This window comes from Hypanus sabinus, chromosome 31 (assembly GCF_030144855.1).
Source record: "Hypanus sabinus isolate sHypSab1 chromosome 31, sHypSab1.hap1, whole genome shotgun sequence".
Taxonomy (NCBI): Eukaryota; Metazoa; Chordata; class Chondrichthyes; order Myliobatiformes; family Dasyatidae; genus Hypanus; species Hypanus sabinus.
In genome coordinates this window covers 27898850-27919901 of record NC_082736.1, presented here as the reverse complement: position 1 = coordinate 27919901, position 21052 = coordinate 27898850, and the positions used below count along the sequence as shown (strand labels likewise).

General features: G+C 46.9%; 1 protein-coding gene and 1 long non-coding RNA gene across 5 annotated transcripts in view; one reads left to right on the top strand and one right to left on the bottom strand.

The window, feature by feature from the left end:
* The window catches only part of LOC132384011 (spectrin beta chain, non-erythrocytic 1-like), a 444742-nt gene that overhangs the window by 269929 nt on the left and 153761 nt on the right, over positions 1-21052 (bottom strand). Inside the window, exon 3 of one of the 4 annotated variants that reach the window (XM_059955278.1) lies at positions 7879-7970. The exons of 2 other annotated variants lie outside the window; for them this stretch is intronic. In XM_059955278.1, coding sequence (XP_059811261.1) covers positions 7879-7970 — 92 coding nt within the window. Of the gene's footprint in view, positions 1-7878; positions 9755-21052 lie in introns of those variants that run through there. One more of the 4 variants, XM_059955277.1, reaches the window with a different exon arrangement.
* Positions 6660-20096, top strand: LOC132384012 (uncharacterized). The gene is made up of 3 exons (XR_009508827.1): positions 6660-7566; positions 17511-18192; positions 19499-20096. It is a non-coding gene; the product is annotated as an uncharacterized LOC132384012 (long non-coding RNA).

Below are 21052 nucleotides of genomic sequence, written 5' to 3'. Positions count from 1 at the left end.
TCAGCAAGCTGGTAATAAAGGCTCAAATCAGTAAAATTAAATTGCTGTTTGGGACGGCCTTGCGCCGCAAGACCCCTCAGTCACACCCACTTTGCTCCTAAAGAGATGCATCCATGAAAGGACAGAATGGCGCCTGTCCTGACCTGCACTCACCATCCGTTGCCAGGCAAGGAACTACACATGGAGATCTTCGGGCAGCCTGTCAGTCAGGGGGAGGGACTTCAGGGAGCACTTTAAAACCGAGGCGTCGATTGCTTCAGGGAGGAACTTGAGAGCTTAGGGCCCAGGCTGTTTAAAAGCCATTGTCCATGGTCGGGCAAGGAGCTGCTTTGACACTGGGATTTCTTGCTGAGTTGATGCTTCCAGCCAGTTTCCTTCCAGGGACAAAGGGTGAGCACTTTCAAGTTCCTGGGTGCCAATATCTCAAGAAGATTTATCCTGGGCCCAAATATATTGACGCAATTCTGAAGGCAGCTGGTCAGCGGGTCCATGTCATTAGGAACTTGAGGAGATTCGGTATGTACCATGGAGAGCATTCTAACTGACTGCACTGTCTGGTATGGAAAGGGCCACTGCAAAGAACAGACACGAGCTGCAAAAGGCTGTAAACTCGGCCAACTTCATCATGGGCGATAGCCTCCCCAGCATCCAGGACATCTTCAAAAGGCGTTGCCTCAAAAAGACAGCATCCACCATTAGTGACCCTCACCTCCTATGACATGCCCTCTCCTCACTGCTACCACCAGGGAGGAGGTACAGGAGCCTGAAGGCACCCACTCAACGATTCAGGAACAGCTTCTTCCCCTCTGCCATCAGGGAGGGGGTACAGGAGCCTGAAGACACACACTCAACGATTCAAGAACAGCTTCTTCCCCTCTGCCATCAGGGAGGAGGTACAGGAGCTTGAAGACACACACTCAATGATTCAGGAACAGCTTCTTCCCCTCTGTCATCAGGGAGGAGGTACAGGAGCTTGAAGACACACACTCAATGATTCAGGAACAGCTTCTTCCCCTCTGTCATCAGGGAGGAGGTACAGGAGCCTGAAGACACACACTCAACGTTTCAGGAACAGCTTCTTCCCCTCTGTCATCAGGGAGGAGGTACAGGAGCCTGAAGACACACACTCAACGTTTCAGGAACAGCTTCTTCCCCTCTGCCATCCGATTTCTGGATGGACAAAGAACCCATATACACTACCTCACTACTTTCTTTTGTTTTTGCGAACAGGGGAGAATCTGCAGGTAACACACACAACATGCTGGTGGAAGACTGCAGGCCAGGCAGGCAGCATCTGTAAGGAGAAGCACTGTCGACGTTTCGGGCCGAGACCCTTCGTCAGGACTCTGCAGATGCAGATGCTGGAAATCCAAGCAACACACACAAAATGCTGGAGGAACTCAACAGGCCAGGCAACATCTATGGAAAAAAACTAGAGTTAACGTTTCGGGCCAAGACCCCTTTTTCTTTGCTCACTTTTTGCATAATTGTGTATTTTATTGTAATTTGAAGTTTTTATTATGTATTGTCATGTACAAATGTCACAACATCTGTCAATGGTACTAAACCAGATTCTAATTCAAAGTGAACTTTGCCTATTCCCAACAGAAATACATACACCTCCATTTCTTAACTTAAACCACGTGTTTTCCTGAGCCACCCTAAACTCTTCATTTAAGCTGAAATCCGGAGTAACTGCTGCAACCACAAACTCACTAACCACAAGAGGGGCAGCTTCCACAGAAGCATGCGTTTGGATCTTGAAGTTAGCGTTTGAATATTATCAAGAATATTACCGTTTTATCGAGAAGACAGCAAAGATAAAATCTGAGTGAGTTTGTTGGAAAACGTTACAGTCCATAATCGGATGTGTGTGTGCTGCCCCACCAGGGCAGCGATCGAAGAAGAATTTCTGACTAAACCCAACGGAGAACGCAATGAAAGGGTTAAGCAGCTAGCCTTCTGATCTCATGTGCAACATGTGATCGTACAATCGGTGGTGTGCAGAGAGCTATATTTACTGATCCTGTGTCATGTGCCATCCCAGAACATAGCACAAAAAACTCATTAGCACCCTGAAGCACCATCAGATCGCTACAGATTTTTTTTTAAAAAATCGGGATTAAAAAAGGAATTGATTCATTTCAAAAGGCATCGTGCAAATTGAAGCCCTCTCGGTATGCCTGCTGTTGGGCTGACTGCTCAAGATGGTAGCTGAGAACGGGGCGAGATGAGGAAGCAAAAAGCAGTCTTGCTTTTGAGTGTATTTATAGACTCTCTTCGAAAGATTCTTATGAAAGATGAAAGCACTGCAATATCAAAAGTGAAATTAATAAACTCAAGGGGAGATTGAGAGTACAAGTACAAAGAGAACTCAACTCTGGGCCGATAGTTAGATACAGTCCTGAGGAAAACGCTGCACTGTCCGACACACGATCATTGGAATGAATCTATAAACCATCGACCCAGACCCAGCAGCTCTCTCATGCGGATGTAGATCTTCACAGTGGCCTGGAAGAGTTATCTGGCACATGGACGTTGAAATGCATCGCTCCGTCAATGACCAACATGGTATCAGGATGTGCTGGGGGAGGGGGTGGGTAAGCCTCTGGCTGTTTTTTTTTTATTAAACAAAATATACTTCATTCAAAAATAAAGTTATATACAATAAACCATTCAATGATTCTCAGTCCTTTACAACTGTTTCAATTACGGTCTTTACATTTTCACATATTTTGCCACCCAGATGGCACTCTGTTATTCCATATTTACATACCCTAGTTGAGGGGTAGACAGCCCACTCCCCTACCCCTCAGCTCCCACGGAAGAAGAACCCTGGACTCTGGTCCTTCCCCACCGGGCCCTTGCGATGGCTGCACCGAGTTTGAGTGCGTCCCTCAGCACGTACTCCTGCAGCCGAGAATGTGCCAGTCGGCAACATTCCCCCACGGACATCTCCGCGTCCTGGCAGACCATCAAGTTTCGGGCTGACCAAAGAGCGTCCTTCACCGAGATGACGGTCTGCCAGCAGCACCGGATGTTGATCTCCGTATGCGTCCCCCGGAACAGCCCGTAGATCAGAGAGTCCTCTGTTACGCAGCTGCTGGGGATGAATCTGAACACTGTCCCTTCCATCGTTATCCACACCTTCCGAGCATTGCCACACTTCCAGCATGCCCACAACTTACTGACCCCAACTCATACACCTCTGAAATGTGGGAACACCCGGAGGAAACCCCGCACGGTCACAGGGAGAACGTGCAAACTCCTCGCAGACAGCACTGGAGACTGAACTTATCACTTTAACTGCTTGTTCTATTAGCTCATTGCTAATATTGTTGTTGCTCAGAAAATCTTGTCTCGTGCAAACTTGCTGCTGAATTTCCAACGTGGCAATGGTGAACACATTTCCCAAATACTCAGCTAGCTGCAAAGCACTTTTGGGGATGAACAAAGGGACCTTGGGGTACAAATCCATACATCCCTCAAGGTCGCTGCGCAGGTTGATAGGGTAGTTAAGAAGGCCTATGGGATGCTAGGCTTCACTAACAGGGGGGTTGAGTTCAAGAGTAGAGAGGTCATGTTGCAACTCTACAAATCTCTGGTGAGACCGCACTGAGAGTATTGTGTTCAATTCTGGTCACTTCATTATAGGAAGGATGTGGAAGCTATGGGGAGGATGCAGAGGAGATTTACCAGGATGTTACCTGGTTTGGAGAACAAGTCATATGAAGCAAGGTTAGCAGAGCTGGGACTTTTCTCTTTGGAGCGTAGAAGAATGAGAGGGGACTTGATAGAGGTCTACAAGATTATGAGAGGCATAGATAGGGTAGATGGTCAGTATCCGTTTCCCAGGGCACCAGCAAACACCAGAGGGCATATGTACAAAATGAAGGGAGGGAAGTTTAGGGGAGATATCAGGGGTAAGTTTTTTTACACAGAGGGTTGCGAGTGCCTGGAATGACTTGCCAGGGATGGTGTTGGAGGCTAAAACATTAGAGGTATTTAAGAGCCTCTTGGACAGGCACATAGATGAAAGAAAAATAGAGAGTTATGGCGTAGGGTGGGTTTAGTACTTTTTTTAAAGGATTATATGGATCGGCATGACATGAAGGGCTGAAGGGCCTTTACTGTGCTGTAGTGTTCTATGGTTCTATGGGCCGAATGAAAGGGGTGCAAATAGGTTAAAAATAGCTTTTTCTAAAATTCAGAATCAGGTTTAATATCACGGGCATATGTTGCGATATTTGTTAACTTTGGGCAGCAGTACAATGTAATACATGATAAATATAAATAGGTTGCAGTAGTAGATTACATATTAAATCTGTTACATTTTAAAATGGTAGTGCAAAAAGCAGAAATAATAAAAAAGTAGTGAGGTAACATTCATGGGTTTAACGACCATTCAGAAATCAGATGGCAGAGGGGAAGAGGTTGTTCCTGAATCGTTGAGTGTGTGCCTTCAGGCTTCTGTACCTCCTCCCTGATGGTAGCAATGAGAAGAGGGCACGTCCTGGGTGGTGGGGGCACTTAATGATGGACACCCTCTTTCTGAGGCACCGCTCCCTGAAGATGTACTGGATACTACAGAGGCGAGTTCCATTGATGGAACTGACTAAGTTTACAACTTACTGCAGCTTTCTTTTATCTTGTGCAGTAGCCCCCTCCCCCAAAACCAGACGGTGATGCAGCCAGTCAGAATATTCCCCGCGGTATATCTAAAGAAGTTTGAGTGTTTTTGGTGACATTCCAAATCTCCTCCAAGTCCTAATGAAATATAGCAACCGTCTTGCCTTTTTTCTAGCTGCATCGATACTAGTTCTTCACGTTATCCCACCTCATCAAGGACATTGATGGATTTTGATTAGTTTATTTCTAGTTGTTGGGGATATGCAGTGAAAGTGTCGAAATAGCGGCCAAAATTTCCATCTTCATTTTGAATTGACTTCTTTACAACAGAATTTTAATGCTCAGCTGATCTAGTGATTCCATGTTTCACCCAGAGGGCATCACCTCCAACAGAGCCAGAATTACAAGCTCAGACCGTGGCCCGGGACTCGAATCCGATGACTTGAGGGCACTGCAGACTGAATGAGCACCGAAAAGCCGCTGACCCAAACCACAGGATTTTTACGGGACTTTTCACAGGAGCAGTCGAGACGTATTGTCACTGCATCTCACATATACAACTCTCTCAGAAAGCCAATTACCACTCTTGTTCTGGCCACAGGCACTTTCATGCTGCTGAGTAAAAGCTCTCAAGAGACCAGCAATAAATATTAAGGCCACATTTCCACGTAAGAGATACCAGAAATACTAGACCATCTGGACCGGCTATTTAGTTCGGACAGCAGAAAAGCATGCACCCCCACCTCGTTTACAATTTCAACTGGGTGTAGGGATTTAGAGATAAAGGACAGTAACAGGCCCTCCCATCCCAACAAGATCGCATGGGCCAATGGCACCATGTGACCAATTAACCCACTGATCCATACATCCTTGGGACGTGGGCGGGAGCTGTAGCAGCCGCAGGAGATCCCCGCGGTTTCGGGGAGAACGTAGAAACCCGTTGCAGACGCTGGCAGCATTGGAATCCGGGTTTATGGTGCTTTAACACACAACACAAAATGTTGGATGAACACGGTAGCGTAGTGGTTAGCACGACGGTTTACAGTACCGGCGACCCGGGGTTCAATTCCCGCCGCCGCCTGTAAGGAGTTTGCACTTTTTCTCCGTGACCATGTGGGTCTCCTCCGGGTGCTCTGGTTTCCTCCCACTGTCCTCTGGTTGGTAGGTTAATTAGTCATTGTAAACTGTCCCCTGGTTAAATCGGGGTCTGCTAGGTGGTGTGGCTTGTAGGGACTATTCTGCGCTCTATCTCAATAAATAAATAAATCTCAGCAGGTCAGGCAGCATCTACAGAGATGAACGAACAGTCAATGTTTCGAGGCCGAGACCCTTCTTCTGGACTCGAAGCATCAACTGTTTATTCACTTCCGTGGATGCTGCCTGACCTGCTGAGCTCCTCCTCCAGCGTTTTGTGTGTGTAACTGAAAGCACGTTTCTCTCCCCACTACCCCTCCCACCACAAGGGTTGTTGATTTCCTGATCAGGTCCCAGTTAATCAGGCTCCTGATCACTGTCAATGAGATGCTGTGGCATGACCTGAAGAGGACTGTTCATGTAAGCTATCCCAGAAATAGTGATGAACTGAAACAGTTTTGTATAGAGGAATGGTCTAAAATTCCTCCTCACTGTTGTACGTCTAATCTGCAGCCACACGGAACGTTTGCTGGAGGTCATTGCTGCTAAAGGAGATTCTACCGCTTATTAAACACAAGAGTTCACATATTTTTTTCCAGCCTGGACTGTGAACGATTAAACAATGTCTTCAATAAAGACATGGAAAGTACAATTGTTTCTGTGTTATTAGTTTGGGCAGATTGAGTTTGTCTGTTATTATGAGCATGATGACGATCAGACATTTTATGAGTAATTAATGCAGAAAATCAGGTTATTACAAACTTTTTCTTGCAATTGGATACGTTGCCACATAGTACCGTCAGATTCACTTCCTTGCAGAAATTTTACAGGAAAATAACAAAATAGTTTCACGGAAAACTGACAAACAACCAACGGTGCAAGTCAAACTGGGTGGGCATATTTTTTTTTAAAAATACCGAAAACATGCATTGTAAGAGGTCCTTGAAAGTGAGTCTGCAGATCACGGAATCAGTGATCAGAGCAGTGCTGGGTGAAGTTATCCACGCCAGTTCAGGAGCCTGTTGGGTAGTAAGTGTTCCTGAACCTGGTGGTGTGGCACCTAAGGCCTAATGGCAGTAGCAAGAAGAGAGCATGGTCTGGATGGTGGGGTCTTTGATGATGGATGTTTTCTCGTGGCGGCACTCCTTGTAAATGGTCTCAATGGGGGGGGTGGGGGGGGCGGGGGTTTCCTGGGATGGTCTAACAGAAACACAAAAAGCTTCTGCAGATGCTGGAAATCAGGAGTAACACACCGTCCATGAAGGGCCTTGGCCCAAAATGTCAGCCATACGGATGCTGCCTGACCCACTGAGCTCCTCCTGCATCTTATGCCGATCGCTCTATCAACTGCACTTGAGGTTACTGAGTTCAGCTTTAACTTTTAACAGTGGCATCTGTACACAAAAGCTAGACAAGGGAGCGTGCCTACGCGAGAACCTCAGCGGATCAGGCAGGCACCTGCGCGGGGAAGCAGCTGTCAAAGTTTCAGACTGAAACCCTGTGGCAGCACCAGTTCCAAGCAAGCAAATTTCAAAAAAAAATCAGCTGACAGCAACGCCCAACATCAAACTCCTGTGATTCGCTCAAGCCCAGCGAATGACCGAACCCAGTCTTTCAGCACCAACGACTTGCAGCTCGAGAGCAGTAGCGCATTTAAAAAATGGCTGCTGTTCTGCAAGCGCAAGGACAGGAGCTCTTGCACAAGAGAGGCGGCAGAGGCTGGGAATCCAGAGCAGCACACTAACATACAATCAACAGGCAGGAGCACTTGCTGCAACAATGCCCCAACAAAACGGGCACCAGGTGAATGCACACAGTTTCCTTACCCCATGGCAAAGCTGAAGAGAGGTATACAAGGGCTGTCAACTTTGGGGCACTGACCTTTCCCCCCGACATCAAAGAACCCCTTGAAACAACTCGACTGGTAAAATTAAGAGTCTGAGCTCGTGGACAGGAACAACACACCAGGAGTCCCTTTTAATTCTTTCCGCAGAGGTGCTTAACAGGTACTGCCACTGCTCGGTGGCCTACGTACAGAATACACTGACAGCACTGTGCAAACTCCCAACGCAGGTGTCCGGTGTCAGCAAGAAAGGCGGGAAGGGGAACGCTTACCTTGTAGTTGCTTGAATCTTCCCTCCAGGACGCTGGAATACTGGGCTGAGTTGACATAGGCAGCCGGCGATAAGGGTGGTGTCATGGACCTCCTCTGGATCTCCATCTGGGTGAGCCGAGCCGGGAAGATTCCGAAGGGGGAGAAAAACGCCTCACGTCAAGGAATATGCAAGCGTGGGAAAAGGAATTCCTTTCTCGCCTGAGAGCCAGGTTGTTGAAAATCAGTGGTTCACGGCAGACTGCGAGGGAAGAACTCCCTCCGGCGTTCTTTTCTCCAACCCCCTTCTACCAGCACTCCCCCCAACTTTCACGCTTGCCCTACTTTTTCTGAGCGGGGGGGGGGGGCGGGGAAGAAAAATCTCTCGCAGCCACTTTAATCCACAGGTCGCCTTCTCTTCTGTTCACTTACATTCCAGTCAGGGCTGTCTCTGCCAAATTCCAGAAGCGCGAGAGTAAAATCTGAGATTCTTTGGCTGCCTGCTGCCCAGGGAGCTCTCTGTGAGCCGAGCGTGTGTACACAACACACCTTGCCGACTGTGCTGAGGGCCGGCCCCCTGTGACCAGCAGCCGGGCGTGCTCAGCACTGACACCGTTCAATTCATTATCATAGCAGCAAGGTAGGAGCGGACCATTGTGCAAAGGTGTGTGGGGGTGGGGGGTGGTGGAGTGGCAGGAAAAGGAAGCGGGGGACAGAAGTTACTCAGGTCGCGCCGCCCGCAACGTCAAAGGCTGGACCCCTCACGCTGCCCGGAGTGCACAGTCCAAACGCTTTAATGTTTAAAACGAGCCGATAACACCTTGTTGTGAAAGGGTGAACTATTTCAGAAATGACAGCATTGCGAACATCAGATGCTCCCGCCCATTTCTTCTGAACTTGGCTCAGAAAGGAAGCAGCTTTATTTTTTTCCTCTCTCTCTCTCTCTCTGTGTTCCCTCCCTCCGACCTCCTCCACCCCACCTACCAGCCCCTCCCTCCACCCCCCCCCCCCCATTCACTTCTTCCTCCTGACTACTCTGACACATCTGCTTTGCAAACTTTGGTTACTGGCGATCGCGAGTATCGCCGCCCCTCATAATTACCAAAGTTTGCAATGGAAAAAAATCTATCTGCAGCTTCCCAGCAAAATAAAATAAGCAGTTTCACAGCACTCCTCACTTCAAAGCTCTCCGGCGCAATACCAACGATGGAAGCAACAGAAACGATAATGCGGCTTCTAGGGACTTCTTGCATAATTACAACCGCTGTTTCATGTACTGTGGGTCTCTTCGCACGTGTCCTGTACAACAGGTACGCATTATTCGTTACTTTTATCAGCCAGTGGTCAGAAAAGACCAAGAATTGATTGAGAACTTCAGGAAGCGAAGTCTTGGGGTCAGCAGTGGAAAAGGTGGGCATTTCCAGTCCTTGGTGTCAGCATCTCCGAAGATTTATCCTGAGCCCAACACGTTGATGCAATTACAGTCGGCCCTCCCACCCGCAGATTCTGCATGCACGGATTCAACTAACCGCGGATCGGGAAAACCCGGAAGTTCTCTCTCCAGCCCTCATTGCTTGAGCATGTACAGACTATTTTTTTCTTGTCATTATTCCCTAAATACTACAGTGTAACAACTATTTACATAGCATTTACATTGTATTAGGTATTATAAGTAGTCTAGAAATGACTTAAAAGTACAGGCAGTCCCTGGGTTATGAACGAGTTCCATTCCTGAGTCCGTCTTTAAATCGGATTTGAAGTCGGAACAGGTACATCCGGTATTATTTAACGTCAGTTAGTCAAACATTTTCCTTAGTATAAAGTACATATTTTACCTTTCTATGCATATAAAACACTTCAGAAGCATATGTATTCCAATAATTAAACCACTGTGCTGCTTAATAATAATTGTAGCTTTCATCGGAGCAGGGCCTTTCACATGCTCCACTAAAACTGTTCCTATCATTGACCGACTAGCCTAACGCTTTTCCAATGACCGATAGTGTTTCACCTCTTTCCGATCGCTTTATTACTTCAGTCGTGATCGTGATTATTTTCGTGAGCAGAAACTCTGCAGATTCAGAGCTTAACTGCCGGGTCCTAACGTCCACCGCACTGAGACATGTTAAATAAAGTCCAGGCTTCCGCTGGGTCCTAAAGACCACCGCACTGATACATGATAAATAAGGGACTTGAGCATCCGCGTTTTTTGGTATCCGCGGGGGGTTTCGGAACCAATTCCCCGCGGATGAGGAGGGCCGACTGTACGAAGAAGGCACAACAACGGCTATATACCATTAGGAGTTTGAGGAGATTTGGTACGCCACCAAGGACTCCAGCAAATTTCTACAGGTGCAGGCCACTGCCTCACCGTCTGATACAGGCAGGATCAGAAAAGGCTGCAGAGATTCGCAAACTCAGCCAGTCCATCCCAGTCACTAGCCTCCCCAGGCTCCCTCGGTGCCTCAAAAAGGTAGCACCCCTCACTATCCAGGACACGACCTCTCCTCATTTCAACCATCAGGGAGGAGATTCAGGAACAGCAATGAACCAATCCGATGAACACCACCTCATTATTTTTGCACTAATTATTTAATTAGTTTAGATATGGTTCTATTGCAATTTATAGTGTTTTTAATGTATCGCACTGCTCTGTTGCTGCAAAACAACAGGATGGTGATAGGTTAGGACTTCATTCCTCAGAACGTAGAAGATCAAGGGGAGATTTGGCAGAGGTATACAAAGTCATGAGGGCATAGATAGGGTAAATGCAAGCAGGCTTTTTCCACTGAGGTTGGATGGGACTACAACCAGAGGTCACGGGCTAATGGCGAAACGTAAAAAGTTCAAGGGAAACTTCTTCGCTCGGAGGATCGTGAGAGTGTGGAACGTGCAGCGTGTGGTGCACGTGCAACGTTTAAGAGAAGTCTGGATAGGTATGTGGATGGGAGGGGTATGGAGGGCGATGGTCTCGGAGCAGGTAAGCGGGAGTAGACTGCTTAAATAGTTCGGCACTGATCAGATGGGCCGAAGGGCCTGTTTCTGAGCTGGAATTTCCTACGACTCTATGTTGCACCCATTCTGATTCAAGGCATTCAGACACCCTGATGCATTTGATACGAACCAGCACCGGAGCCTCACGGCAGAATATGCTTCGTGAGCAAACCCCCGAGCAACATGGAGGGAAAGCACCAGCCACGGTTGCTGTTTCGACTCGGCTTTGTCTTGGTCTCTTTACTCAGTATGATACTGACCTGATACACAGAACAAACAAACTTCTACAGTCCAATAGAAGCTTGTTTATTCAGTTGATAGTAGGGCTTCACACAGAATCAAATGCTTCTCCTGACTCCACCAGAAACAGCTCAGTGGTGGGGCAATCCAGTAAGGTTTGATCTTTATTTATTTACTTTTTGTTTACTATTGAGGTAGGGCACAGAACAGGCCCTTCGAGCCCCACAGCCCAGGATCACTGGACAGTTTACAATGACCAACACGACTACCAGAGTTCAAAGTATAATTTATTATCAGAGTACATACAGGTCACTGTATACAACCCTGAGATTCTTTTCCCCGACAGAATAGTGACCATAAGCAGGATCAATGCACAACAAACTGTGAAAATGCAAATATCAGTAATTAGCAATAAATAACGAGAACATGATTCAACAAGATAAAGAGTTCTTAAAGTGAGATCACTTGCACGGAACATCTTGATGGATGGGCAAGTGAGTGTGGTTATCCCCTTTTGTTCAGGAGCTTGATGGTTGAGGGGTGGTAACTGTTCCTGAACCTGGTGGTGCGAGTCCTGAGGCTCCTGTACCTTCTACTTGATGGTTGAGGGGTAGTAACTGTTCCTGAACCTGGTGGTGCGAGTCCTGAGGCTCCTGTACCTTCTACCTGATGGCACAGCGAGAAGAGAGCATGGCCTGGGTGGTGAGGCTCTCTGATGACAGATGCTGCTTTCCTATGACAGTAATTGGTTGAACAAGTTAGGTCTTTATTCTTTGGAGCGTAGAAGGTTGAGGGGGGGAACTTGATAGAGGTAATTAAAATTATGAGGGGGATAGATAGAGCTGACATGGATAGGCTTTTTCCATTGAGAGTAGGGGAGATTCAAACAAGAGGACATGAGTTGAGAGTTAGGGGGCAAAAGTTCAGGGGTAACACGAGGGGAAATTCTTTACTCAGAGAGTGGTCGCTGTGTGGAACGAGCTTCCAGTAGAAGTGGTAGAGGCAAGTTCAATTTTGTCATTAAAAAAAAAATTGGGATAGGTATATGGAGAGGAAAGGAATGGAGGGTTACAGGCTGAGTGCAGGTCAGTGGGACTAGGTGAGAGTAAGCGTTCGGCATGGACTAGAAGGGCCGAGATGGCCTGTTTCCATGCTGTAATTGTTATATGGTTATATACTACCATTTTGTTGGATATTACGTTCAAAGGCATTGGAATTCCCCTACCAGGCCACAATGCAACCAGTCAGTCCACTACACATCTATAGACCAATCGGTGCATCTTTGGACTGTGGGAGGAAACCAGAGCGCGCGGAGGAAACCCATGCAGTCACGGGGAGAACGTACAAACTCTTTGAAGGCAGTGGTGGGAATCGAACCTGGGTGACTGGTACTGTAAAGCGTTGTGGTAACCACTACGCTACCGCGTTGGCCTTAGTGCGAGTGCTCCGAATTCCTTATGTTCCCAAAGCGTTCTTGTGCAGGACACTCCAAAGGCAGGAGCACACCCGTGATTCGCTGTGTGGGTTGTGCTGCATCGTCTGAGCTGTATTTAGTACGCACGTCACCGCAGTTAGTTTTAACTGCAAAAACTCTCAAACAGCTATGGAAAATAGACATATGGGGGGGGGGGGGGGGAAACGCTGAAGCATACAGAAAGTTGTAAAATTAGCTCACTCCATCCTGACTACTACCCTCCTTAGTGTCCAAGACATCTTCAAGAAGCGGTGCCTCAGAAAGGTAGCGGCCATCATTAAGAACCCCCATCACTCAGGACATGCCCTCTTCTCATTGCTACCATCAGGGAGGAGATACAGGAGTCTGAAGGCACACACTCAGCGATTCAGGAACAGCTTCTTCCCCTCTGCCATCAGGGAGAAGGTACAGGAGCCTGAAGACACACACTCAGCGATTCAGGAACAGCTTCTTCCCCTCTGCCATCAGGGAGGAGGTACAGGAGCCTGAAGACACACGCTCAACGATTCAGGAACAGCTTCTTCCTCTCTGCCATCAGGGAGGAGGTACAGGAACCTGAAGACACACACTCAACGATTCAGGAACAGCTTCTTCCCCTCTGCCATCAGGGAGGAGGTACAGGAGCCTGAAGACACACACTCAACGATTCAGGAACAGCTTCTTCCCCTCTGCCATCAGGGAGGAGGTACAGGAGCCTGAAGACACACACTCAACGATTCAGGAACAGCTTCTTCCCCTCTGCTATCAGGGAGGAAGTACAGGAGCCTGAAGACACACACTCAATGATTCAGGAACAGCTTCTTCCCCTCTGCCATCCGATTCCTGAATGGACATTGAACCCTACCTCGTTTTTTTTAATATTTCTGTTTTTCCAATATTTTTAATTTAGCAATTTAATATACATGTGCCTTCTGTAACTGATATACATATTTCTCCTATACTATCATGCATTGCACTGCACTGCTAGCCGCCAAGTTACCGAATTTTCCGACATAAACTGGTAATGTTAAACCTGATTCTGACTCTGAACCATCAAAGCTAACAAGCTACGACTTAACAGAATATATAATTAATGAATTGCTTACGTAAAATTCTCATATGCGGTACCAGTAAAATTAAAAACAGGAATTTTGCTCAGTGCTGTTCCAGCAAGGGTATCACAGGCAAGACATGATTATACTGGAAAGGGGATGGAAAACATTTATGGGATGGGGCATGTTAGTTATGTAAAGGTTGTACGGCTGTTCCTCCCCATGCCTGGGGGCCCCCGTCGGGCGGCAACCGCCGTTCCTTTAGCACTTAACTTTTTTTTAACGAGGCCGACTTGCCAGCTCGACACTCAACCCAGCACGGATGGAAAGCACGCAAAGAGCTAGCTAGATTCGATCCCGGGATCACTCACCTGGAAGTCTTGCGCGATGTCATTACACGGACAGACAGCAAAGACACTACCGGCCAGCAAAGAATAGACAGGATAGGGTGACTTCCTTTGGAACAGAGGAGGCTGGACAGGGAAAAGTCTAGAGCAAGGGTTTCCAACCTGGGGTTCATGGACTCCTAGGTTAATGGCGAGGGTCCATGCTATAAAAGAAGGGCTGTGAACCCCTGTTCGAGAGGGAGTTGATTGAAACATATAAGATTATTAAGGGATTGGACACGCTGGAGGCAGGAAACACATTCCCGATGTTGGGTGAGTCCAGAACTAGAGGCCACAGTTTAAGAATAAGGGGTAGGCCATTTAGAACAGTGATGAAGAAAAACTTTTTCACCCAGAGAGTGGTGGAAATGTGGAATGCTCTGCCCCAGAAGGCAGTGGAGGCCAATTCTCTGGATGCTTTCAAGAGAGAGTTAGATAGAGCTCTTATAGATAGCGGGGTCAAGGGATATGGGGAGAGGGCAGGAACGGGGTACTGATTGTGTATGATCAGCCATGATTGCAGTGAGTGGCGGTGCTGGCTAGAAGGGCCGAATGGCCTACTCCTGCACCTACTGTCTATTGTCTATTGAGTGGCCACAGACAGAATGTCTCCCTGTAGTAGGGAAGAATAGGACCAGAGAGCACAGCCTCAGAACACAACAGAGATGAAGAGGAATTTCTTTAGCTGGAGGGTGATGAATCTGTGAAATTCATTGTCACGGGCGGCTGCGGAGGCCAGTGCAGGTTGATAGGCTCTTGATTAGTGAGAGTGTCAAGGGGAGAAGACAGGAGAACAGGGTTGAGAGGGTTAACAAATCAGCCACGATAGAATGGCACTGCAGTCTCCTCAGGAAATAGAGACGGCTCTGACCCATCTTGTAGACAGCCTCAGTGTTCTTTGATCAGTCCAGTTTATTGTCCATTCATATCCCCAGGTATTTGCAATCCTCCACCATGTCCACACTGACCCCTTGGATGGAAACAGGGGTCACCGGTGCCTCAGCCCTCCTCAGGTCCACCACCAGCTCTTTAGCCTTTTTCCCATTAAGCTGCAGATGATTCTGCTCACACCATGTGACAAAGTTTCCCACCGTAGCCCTGTACTCAGCCTCATCTCCATTGCTGATGCATCCAACTATGGCAGAGTCATCAGAACATATAGTTACGATGGCAGAAAATCAGCCACCAAAAATTATTATAGCCCAATACTTACCTCCTGCAAGAAGAGATTAGAGTCGTAGAAAAGTACAGCACAGAAACAGGCCCCCTGGCCCATCTAGTCCATGCCAAAACCATTTAAACTGCCTACTCATTGATCTCCACCGGGACCATAGCCCACCACACCCCTACCATTCATGCACCTTTCCAAACTTCTCTTAAATGTTGAAATTGAGCTCGCATGCACCCCTTGTGCTGGCAGCTCGGTCAACACTCCCACGGCCCTCTGGGCGAAGTAGTTTCCTCTCGTGCAAAGTCAGCTCAGTGACTGTACGTTACTGCACAGCAAACACGTGGTACACTTCTGAAGCAAAAACGTTAACCTTGGGGGTTAAACACTTTTGCACAAAGCACCACTGAAATGCAATGCCTTCACTTCAAATAAACATTTTGTGTTTGGGTATCAGATCTGTCACATCGCAGAATCAGTGGGGGAGGCAGGAAGTTGAGGGTTGAGAGCGGCAGGAGCACAGGATGCTTACACGGGCAGGAAATCAGTTCATCCCCAGCTGCACGAGGTGATCTCCTCTCCCTCCAACAACACTTTAACAACCACTGCCAAGGTCATTTTTATATTTCAAAAGCTAACTTCACTCATAATAAAAAAATATATACGCAGATGAACAAGCACAGTGCATTGTCTTTTAGGTTCTCAAAGTCATTTGCTCTGTACATCAGACGGTGTTAATGTGCTCCAGTTGCACGTGGCGCTGTGGCTGTGAACAAAGTCACCAGAGAGAGCGAGAGAGACACACACACACGTACACACACAGTCTTTGGGGGAAAGGGTGGAGGAGTGGAAGGGGAAGGGGGAGGGGGAAGGGGAGAGGGGGTGCAGGGGGGAGAGATTTCTTGACACAACATTACAGTGCATTTTATATGTTTAAAAAAGAACAAAGGTAACAGGACAATTTACCCTCACAATGCTTCTTTTGAGTTGTATGTAATTTCTCCAAAACCCTGGACCTTCACACCGAAACACCGGGGTTACTGGGGTCTCATTAACGTCAGTTACTGGGGTCTCTCAGTCGGATCCATGTAATGGGATGTTGATTGCATTCATGCATATGCAGACATCTCAGTCAAGTGAAAGTCTCCTGCTCCGCAATTTGCTCTAAACGCTGGGGTCTCTCAGTCGTATTCATGCAATAGGGGGAGTGTTGATTGCATTCATGCATATGCAGACATCTCTGGTCAACTGGTGTTTTCTGGTCTTCAATTTACTCTAAAGTGCAGCTCCTGGTCCAAGCTGCATTTTAAATTCAATCTACAATTCACATTCAGATCTGAAGACTGGTTGCTGTTGAAGTTAATATTTGCTATATGGAATATCTCCAGAATATGCCGTAACACACTGCACCATTGCCACTCATTGCTCTGGGATGATGCACCCTCTTCCTCCAGACTCAGCCCCTCAATATCCAATAACAGAAGGAGCCTAAACCGTGGTCCTTCTCCACAAAGTTTTCTCACTGGCTGCACCAAGTCTCCATGCGCCCCTCAGCCTGGAATGTGCCAGTCAACACCATTCCCTCATGTTCATCTCACCGTACTCAAAGACTAACAGATTTTTTTTTGCAGACTAAAGGGTGTTTTTCACCGAATCGACGATCTTGCAGCAGCGCTTCACGCCTGTCCCTGCAGGCGAAGATGATGCTATTTCCAGGAATAAAAAACACTTAAATGAATCCTCAACCCACAGTTATAACATCTTACCATATGAAAGAAAAGCCCCCAAAACCCAGTAGCTAAAATAACAAGGAAACGATTATTATTTTAAAATCTAAAACACGTTAATGCCTAAAAAAAACTTCCTCCGTTCAGTTATTTTGAAAGAGCGTTCAAATGAACTTTAAAAGCATTAACCCTAATCTGCAACGTTTGATAACTTGCTGCACATTCCTGTGGGCAGCTGTGACACCGAAAAAACAGAATTACTTCACTACTGAGGGATAGATAACATCTCGGACTACACCACACACTTAGCAAACCTATTTTTTTTCTTAAAAGAGAAAATACAACATGTCACCCATTTTCCGCCAATGGTCAATTGTTTACAGGTGAACTATGCACCCACAGCAGGTCCGCAATATCAAATTCAGCCATGGTCAGATCCATTTAATTAAGTCATTTCCCAAGGAATTTTAAATAGCGCCTCACTGGCTCACATCAGCCAGACTTAAGGACTCCACAACTCATGTTCTCTCTCTGTATGTGTGTATAATAAATGTTTATTTGCACAATTTGCTTTCTTTTGCACATTAATTGTTTGATGTTTGAACTTTCATAAGTTCTACTGCATTTCCTCATAGACGGGTCAGAAGTGGAGAGAGTGAGCAGTTTCAAGTTCCTGGGTGTCAATATCTCCAAGGATCTAACCTGGTCCCAGCATATCGATGCAGCTACAAAGAAGGCAAGACAGTGGCTATATTTCATTTGGAGTTCAAGGAGATTTGGTTTGTCACCTAAAACACTCAAAAACTTCCAACAGGTTGTAAACTCATTCAGCTCCATCATGGGCACCAGCCTGCGTAATATCCAGGACATCTTCAAGGAGCAGAGTTTCAGAAAGGCAGAATCCATCATTAAGGACCCCCACCACCCAGGACATGCCCTCTACTCATTGCTACCATCAGGGAGGAGGTACAGGAGCCTGAAGACACACACTCAGCGATTCAGGAACAGCTTCTTCCCCTCTGCCATCAGGGAGGAGGTACAGGAGCCTGAAGACACACACTCAACGATTCAGGAACAGCTTCTTCCCCTCTGCCATCAGGGAGGAGGTACAGGAGCCTGAAGACACACACTCAACGATTCAGGAACAGCTTCTTCCCCTCTGTCATCAGGGAGAGGAGGTACAGGAGCCTGAAGACACACACTCAACGATTCAAGAACAGCTTCTTCCCCTCTGCTGTCCGATTTCTGAACAGACACTGAGACCATGAACACCACCTCTGCCTTTTCATTTCTGTTCCTGCACTACTTATTTTAAACGTAACTATTTAATATATACTTACTATAATTCAGTTTTTATTTTTATTAAGTATTGCATTGTACTGTTGCTGCAAAGATAACAAATTTCATGACATGTGCCGGTGATATTAAACCTGATTCTGATTTCAAGCAAGAGAAAATCTGCAGATGCTGGAAATCCAAGCAACACACACAAAATGCTGGAAGAACTCAGCAGGCCAGGGTACAGTCGACATTTCGGGCCAAGGCCCTTCATCAGGACTGGAGGGAAATAAAAGATTATTCTGATTCTAATGCCAAGTTATTACATGGTGACATATATGTACTTTGATAACAAACAGTGTTAAGTTGCTTTGTTTCAATGTACTTCTGCTGAAAGAAATTCTCTTTTGGATTTCTTTCCCTGTTAAATCACGGCACCACCATTATAAACTGTTTCAAGTTTAGAGATTCAGATCCACCACAGAGCAGTCTGGAAATTGATGAGGTTACCCCCATCATCAGCCCAGGACCTTCCAACTCAACTCTGTCTGCTGCAGTTTTCTTGACGTCTCCAGAGGTACCCCAAATCAAAGAGTTAAGAGATTCGACTTTTATAAATAAAAAGCAGTCAGGTGAAGTCCTGGACAAGAGAGTGGGGTGTTAGCTTTCATAGGTCAAGGGATAGAGTTTAAGAGTCGCGGGGTAACGATGCAGCTCTATAAAACTCTGGTTAGGCCACACTTGGAGTACTGTGTCCAGTTCTGGTCGCCTCACTATAGGAAGGATGTGGAAGCATTGAAAAGGGTACAGAGGAGATTTACCAGGATGCTGCCTGGTTTAGAGAGTATGCATTATGATCAGAGATTAAGGGAGCCAGGGCTTTACTGTTTGGAGAGAAGGAGGATGAGAGGAGACATGATAGAGGTGTACAAGATATTAAGAGGAATAGACAGAGTGGACAGCCAGTGCCTCTTCCCCAGGGCACCACTGCTCAGTACAAGAGGACATGGCTTTAAGGTAAGGGGAGGGAAGTTCAAGGGGGATATTAGAGGAACGTTTTTCACTCAGAGAGTGGTTGGTGCGTGGAATGCACTGCCTGAGTCAGTGGTGGAGGCAGATACACTGGTGAAGTTTACTAGACAGGTATATGGAGGAATTTAAGGTGGGGGGATATATGGGAGGCAGGGTTTGAGGGTCAGCACAACATTGTGGACCGAAGGGCCTGTACTGTTCTATGTTCTACGTAACTAGAACGATTTCTGCATCTTATGTTTATCTTCACTCTTCCTCGGGAAGTGGGTGTCACGGGCAACGCTGACATTTATTTCTCCCGTATTCTTTTCAGCTGAGGTATTAACAGCCAACCAGGTACCAAAACGGCCGGAGCAGAGCGCGCAAGACCAGAATGAGCCAGCGAGGCTGACGGCCACCTGCAGGAGAGGCGGCGAGCGGCAGCCATCGCTGCTCATCGAAGGAGGAAAGCAGTATCAGCGGCTCCGCTTCCAGACCCAGCACAGTCCTCACTGCGGCCGTCAACGACGCTCACAGCTCAGGACTCGGCAGCCACTGACCAACAGGCAACTGAACGGCACAAACCTCAGACGGGGTGGACAACCAATCAATCAAATCAATAAATCACATCGACTGAGCCCGGAATCATTTACTGGCCAGACCGATTTTCTGTCTTTGAGGTTACCGAGAAAGCAAGATGTGCGTTCATAGTTCTGCGGTAACAATCATGGATACTGGCTTTGCAACTCCAACTCAATTACTCAAGTTTGACTCTTCCCAGCTGCCTCTTTGGTCTTCAAACTGATTTCCAGATTATCAGGCCTTTAGACAGTACGGTGACTGTTTTGCTGCCACGTGGCTTTTTTGATGGTTTTCAACTGAATACAGTAAAAATGTCAGAAAATAAAAATATTCAACCTGAAGAAGTAATACAATTTTATTTAGTTATTGATTGAGATGCAGCATGGAATCATGGAGCAAAGCACCCCCCCCCCCACCCCAATTTAACCCTCCTGGCCTCATCACGGGACAATTTACAATGACCAATTAACCTACCAATCAGTACATCTTTGGACAGTGGGAGGAAACCGGAGCACCCGGAGGAAACCCACACAGTCACGGGGGAGAACATGCAGACTCCTCACAGGCAGTGTTGAACCCGGGTCGCCGGTACTGTAAAGCGCCGCGCTAACTGCCACGCGACCATTCCGCCCCAATTTGCATACCAATTAACGCTTCTGAAGTGGTTTATAAAACATGCAGGAAGCTCTGGAGGCTGAAAGGGAAGGTGGCAAATCGGAAAAGCAAAAGTAAAGGAGGGTGGGAATCTGATACCATCGCATACAAAGAGAAAAGCTGCAGATGCTGGAAGACCAAAGCAACACACACACACACACACACACACACACACACACACAGAGTGCTGGAGGAACTCAGCAGGCCAGGCAGTATCTGTGGAAAAGAACAAACAGTCAACGTTTTGGGCCGAGACCCTTCGTCGGAACTGTGCATGCCTCAATTGGCAAGAGCCATCGTGCGGTATTTAACAGGTACCAATGAAGGATCTCGGCCCAAAATGTCAGCTTCTTTATTCCTCTCCCATAGATGCTGCCTGACCTGCAGAATTTCTCCAGCATTTTGTGTGAGTTGCTCTGGATTTCCAGCATCTGCTGAATCTCTTCTGTTCATGTTGATATTTACTAGGGTAACTTTTAACAAACAACACGAATGACAGCAATCAGTTAATAATCACGCTGATGATTTTTGCAACGTCAATAGAAATGGTAAACCGCAATATTTGCGAGCTAAGCTGAACTAAGAGAAGTGATGCACAATGTTCTCTTGTGGTGGATACTGAGAGAAATGTTTGTCCCCTGTGACATGGCCA